Genomic DNA, 6,000 nt, shown 5'->3' on the forward strand with positions numbered 1-6,000 from the left:
GGAGAAAGTTGAAATGCCAACTGTTTGTTCCTTGTTGTTTCTGGATTTGCTAGTTGCAACAGATGATATGTAATCGCAGAATTTTTAAAGGCCACTTCAAAAATTTGGCTTCTGTTTTTGTTCTGTTTTGTTTTCTTCAAAACACAGGTGGTGTGTAATCTAACCAATACACCACTACTGCCAGGCTGCCAGAAGAGTTCAATAATTACAAGTAGGATGACCCTTAGTCAGGATGGAGGAGGAGTGTCTATGACTAGGAGGAAAACAGGAAAAGAATAGAGAAAATAAACTGAAATGTGTGGGGATATGTTTTTACACAAGTGGTTGTTAAATGTGAAGTTAAATGTGAAGACTGGAAAAGGCTGGGAAAGCTTTGGATTTTGAGTGCCAGAAGCAGGAAGAGTAAATGTTAGAAATCTGGTCTGGGAAGGATGAAAATTTTGCTGGATCCTGAGCGAATAGTCTTCTAGATCTCACCTCATGAAAGGTGGGCAATCTTTCCAACCTCTTTGGTCACATTTTTATAACCTCTCCTTCACCCAGGTGTTCTGAATTCTTTTTAAACAAAGTAACATGAATTATCTAATGCTTGTGTAATATTGCTATTTAAAAATAAAAACATAATAATAAAAAAAAAGCATTCATGCCAGTGAAACAAATATTTAACCTACAATTGAAAGTATTCCTTGCTCATGCCCTAGCTGTTTTGATATTTCTTGTACTTTTATGTAGGCCTTAGAGGTGCTTAAACTGATTAATGACATAAGTTGATCAGATTAGGAAGTAATGTCATAGCTGACTTTTCTGTGTTTCAGTAAAAAGCCCACCAAGTCAGTAAACACTAGAACTTATGTTCAGTTTTCCAAGGTATGGAAAGAAATGTGTGACTAATGTAATGTAATTGCAGTTGATAATGTAATAAAATTGCAGTTGAATCTCTTCCCGACAAGAAGAAAAACAAGCAGAAAATCAATCTAAAGATAATATATGTTATTGTATTTTTAATTTATTAATTATATTATTATTTATTACACAAATTCCAAAATTGTACCTAAAACCAATTCTAAAATTTTGATTGACATTGTACTGGTGGACTTCTTCCACAATGCTCTCAGATTCAAGTTGACTTGTACCAGTGGAACAGAGATAATACATTTCTCATAAGATCTGATATATTATTGTCCTGGCTATAACAGAATTGATATATCCTCTATTAATGTCGATCTTTGTTGCCTTAACCAAAGTAGCTTTTTATGAATATTTTCTTAGAAAAAATGATTCCCTGTAGTTCCTTTCCATTTTTATCATATCAGATAGGAGTGCTGAATTTCTCAATACACAATTTAAAAATCTCTGCATTATCTATACATTCTGAGCTAGTTCATTAAGTATTTCCTCCCCTGAAAAGTGGAGCTATTTATCACTGAAACCTTAGGGGAAATCATTATGTTCACTGCCTTTCAAGAAGCATTGGACATGGCTCTGTCTGATTCAATGAAGATCAGCTATTCTTTTCTTGTTTCTCCTTTTCTTAAAGCTCTTTTCTCTGTTCCTTCATTCTGTTTTGAAAACTATGAAAGCCTTTCATGCTATCAAGCTCTAGTTTGCAGATAACATAGTTGAAATTGTGGGATATTAGATATTCCACAGGGATGGAGAGTAGTCTAAAGGAGGATGTTGTCAGAATGAAGCCGATAATCTTCAATCTTGTGTTACCTTTTATAATTGCATTTTTATTGACTTGTTCAGCAAACACATTCATACACTTGACAATTGATGGAGTACCATATATCAAGGTAATTGGTAGGTAGTGCATATCAGTCTCGTTTTCAGATTGTGATTCTACTTTGCTTAGAAGGAATGTCATGTAAAATATATTGCCACAAGCTCTTTTGTGATCTATGAGAAGTCTTTTGATTATTTGCATATCTGTCTCATGGTAATCAGATAAAAAAGGGAAAAGCAAAATGCAATAGTGTAATGATTAATATGAATTTATATCTAGGTTTTAGAGTGATTTTTAGCAACTGGCACTGAAATTCCATAGATGCCAAGACTGAGAAGAATGCAAAGCTGTGTCATAATGCTGGTACTTACCTGTATGAAACGATATCAAATGCCTTGAGGCCACTTCACAGCAGAGGAGTGTTCAAATGCTGTTGTAAAACTTTCTCATTTATCATTACATAGCCTATTGACCTAGATGTCCTCAAATATTATAAATCAGACTTTGGAAGTCATATGAGGCCCTCTACTGGTAGCCACTTTAAATCTTTCAAAGCAATATTTATAAAAAGAGAAAAGAGGAGAAATTGTAATTAAGATGTCTTTGAAACTTTTAGATTATCTTGTATAACTCAAGTGCTGGGAACTAAGCAGCCAGTGACATTTAAAATACAATTAGAATGACCTGCAAGATCACAAAAATAAGAAATACTGAATGGCTAAGTATGACATATGTTGTTTCAGATGCTGTATTTTAGAAAATGAATCTTGTGATGTTCATGGATTTTTCCTTGTTCTTATCATCTTTTTACTAGGTGTACATTCCAAGCAGAGTAGCAATTGTGCTTCAGAATATGGATGTTCCACAGTGAAGATCTCTGTCACTGAAGAAGCAAGTGATAGAAGTGCTACTACACTGTACTACTACTAAGTGTAACAAAACTAGATCTGTTGAATCTTTCTGAAGCTGAATCTAGTAATATTAATGTTTTTAAAACACAAGACTAATATTCACATGCAACTGCAAAGGTCTGTGCTTGCTAGAATCTATTTTGAGAAAACTTTAAGGAAGAGAAAGAAGAATGTTGTCATTTTGGTAACAAAAATTTTTGATAACAGTACTTCAAAACAGCAGGTATTCTCAATTAAAGTGTTGTTTACAGAATTTTATGAGGAATAACATTCTTACCAAAAGTGATCCTGCTCCAGTGTTTGTAATTTCTTGAAATCTTCTTTTTCAAAAAGTGAATTAAAATACTCATTATATGTAAATGCTGCTTATTAATAGTGGTTTGCTTAAATAAAACAAAAGTTTTTGGCTGAAAGGCAGCCTTAAGGATTTGTGAGACCTAATTGGAGGTTCCTCTTCTGCAGTGAGTTCTAACATGCACTTTAAGACATTCATCCAAATTAATGAGAAGATCCTTAAGAGTGTTGTACTTTGCCATTTTTTAATTTGATTAAAATTGCAAAAAGGTGCTTAAGAACAAAGTGGGCAGACAACAGGCTGCCAATGTGCTGATGCTGCTGGGTTGCTTACTCGCTGTCTGTGAAATCACTTAGTCTGTGCACCTCACTTGCTACAGCTGAAAACAAAACAAAACAAAACTTAACTGTTGTATGTACACTGCTAAGATCTTCACTAAGGAGAATGTTACACTGGAAAATGTTCTAAATACATAATTCATCTTATTGCTTTAATTTCATTGATGTTAGGACTTTGTAATAATGATTTCACCATTTCCAGAAGCTGCCTTTCAGCTTGGAATGTGAGCTTCCTCTTGCACTTTTGTAACTTCTAAAATGTTTCTGTTTTGAGAAAAAGCTGTCTCAAAGTACAGTAATCAAGGTTTGTTGTTGTTCTTGTTGTTTTTGATAAAATCAAGACAGTTAATTATTGGAATGCTGCTAAGATTGTTCAAGAGAATTATTTAGTAAGTGGAACTTTTCTTTTTGTAACAATTAAGATTCTTTATGTATTGAAAATGTATTAAGGAATAATCTGAAAAATTAATACCGAATTAATGAAATGTATTTTATTTTGTTCCACTAATATGCTCAAAGGCATATTAGAATTGGGTATGAAGTTAATGTCTCTTTTATACAAGTTTGAATTTTGTGACTTTAAGTTAGCCAAAGAGGAAGATGCCCGTAACCATTTCAGAAAGTTTTCTTTTTCCTTTGTTTCTTGTTTTTTACCCAGCTTACTACATGAACCATTGTGTAAATTACTGAAAAACTGTGCCAACACTGAAAATCTGTTCACAGGTTTTGAAATGCTTACTTGTACTTCTATATAGCTTATTTCTTAAGCTAAGTAAGATACATGATGGAATCTTGCGGCATGATGGAAAACAGTCTTTTGGTAGTGTTCACAATGAAGGGATTTTATGAACATCCCTAGTCTGTTATATTCGTTGTGAAAGAGAATTCTGTATTGTGGCAGAGTACTACAATATTGTGGGCTATCATGCTTCATTTTCCGCTATACCAGTTTGATCTGCTTGGTAGTGAGCAAGTAAAAGCATTTCTATACTGAAACTTTGAAATAAAGTCTTTGGAAGAAAATACACTGAACTATTTTAGCAACTGGAACTGATGTGTTTTGTGGTTTTTTTTTCTTCCAAATTGTTTTCCTTGTATTGAAACAATTAGGAAATTTTAATGTGTATGCTGTATTTACATTATTTTATTTAGTAGGTGTTCAGTAGGTGGGGTTTTGCTTTCTTGTTTTTATTTACACCATCTCTGGGTTTCCAAAAGTAATGGAAGGCAAGTCCCCTTGTCAAAGCCTTTTGAAAGGGAAGGAATAAAGGTGTGACATGAAGGAAAAAACTGTAAAATTACATGCAAATAAACTGAGGAGAATAATACAAATGTGTATATGTTTCATTGCTTGTACTGTGAAAGGAATGTGTGGTAGTCTTAACACTGGATAGACCAATATCAAAAACCGTCTTGGAATCAGTAACTTGTCTTGGTCAGAAACAATCTATGGAGAATGGTGTATTGTTTGACAGACACATATCACTCTTCTGCATTAATAGACTAATAAAAGCAAATTACAAGATTTGCAAGGTAAGCATGTAAATATAAGAAGCATAATAATTAGGAAATTTTTGGAGTCCTTATGTACATTCAGCCCCCTGAAACATGAGACAGGAATGGGGAGCAGAATAAACCCTCCTGCAATTCAGGAGGAGCCAGTTAGTGACATGCTACTTCACCTGGACTGTCATAAGTCTGTGGAACAGGATCCACCCAACATTACTGAGGGAGATGGCCGAAGTGATTACTAAGCAGATTTCCATAATTTATTTGCGGTCCTGGTCAACCAGGGAGGTCCCACATGACTGGAAACTTGCAAATGTGACACTCATCTACAAGAAGGGTTGGAGGGAGAAACTGCAGGCCTGTCATCCTGACCTCAGTATTGGGAAAGGTTATGGAGCAAAACTTAATGAATGTGATCACAGGTCATGTGCAAGACAGCCAGGTGACCAGGCCCAGTCAGCATCAGTTAATGAAACACAGGTGTTGCTTGACCAGCCTAATATCCTTCTGTGACAGGTGATCGGCTTGTTGGAGGAGGATATAATCTTCCTAGACTTTAATAAAACTTTTGATTCTGTCTCCCATAGCATTCACAGGAATAAGCTGGCAGCCCATGTCTTCCACAGGTTTCCTCTTCCCTGATTCAGCTGGATGGCTGAATGGTGCTTCTCAGGGATCTGTACTGGTGCTGTCCCTCTTTAATATCTTTATTGATGATCTGGATGAGGGGATTGAGTATACCCTCAATAGGTTTGCAGATGAAACCAAGCAGGCAGGAACTGTTGATCTGCTTGAGAGTCTGATGTCTGTACAGAGGGATCTGGGCAGGCTGGATAGGTGGGCTGAGACCAGTGAGATGAAGTTCAACAAGATCAAGTCCTGCACTTTGGTTGCAGTAACCCAAAGCAATACTACAGGTTTGGGGAAAAGTGGCTGGAAAGCTATGTGGAACATCTGGGGATGTTGGTTGATGTTGACCTAGACATGAGCCAGCAGTGTGCCCAGGGGTCCAAGAAGGCCAGCAGTATCCTGGCTTGTATGAGAAATAGCATAGCCAGCAGGAGCGGTGAAGCAATCATCCCCCTGTACTCAGACCTGGTGAGGCTGTTCCTTGAGTATTGTGTTCAGTTTTGGGCCCCTCACTACGAGAAAGACATTGAGGCCCTGGAACATATTCAGAGAAGGGCAACGAACTGGGATTGTTTAATATGGAGGAGATTC

At 36.0% G+C, this 6,000-nt stretch overlaps 1 protein-coding gene across 3 annotated transcripts in view; it reads left to right on the top strand.

Annotated features, from left to right (window-relative positions):
• GBE1 (1,4-alpha-glucan branching enzyme 1) overlaps window positions 1-4,596 on the top strand; it is a 140,222-nt gene extending 135,626 nt beyond the window's left edge. For all 3 annotated transcript variants that reach the window (XM_015880095.2, XM_015880105.2, XM_015880123.2), the window contains one exon: window positions 2,541-4,596. In XM_015880095.2, the coding sequence (XP_015735581.1) occupies window positions 2,541-2,597 (57 nt within the window). In that variant the 3' untranslated portion in view covers window positions 2,598-4,596. The remainder of the gene's footprint in view (window positions 1-2,540) is intronic.
• Window positions 4,597-6,000: the final 1,404 nt, after the last annotated feature.

The sequence above is a fragment of the Coturnix japonica genome, chromosome 1, assembly GCF_001577835.2.
Source record: "Coturnix japonica isolate 7356 chromosome 1, Coturnix japonica 2.1, whole genome shotgun sequence".
Classification (NCBI taxonomy): Eukaryota; Metazoa; Chordata; class Aves; order Galliformes; family Phasianidae; genus Coturnix; species Coturnix japonica.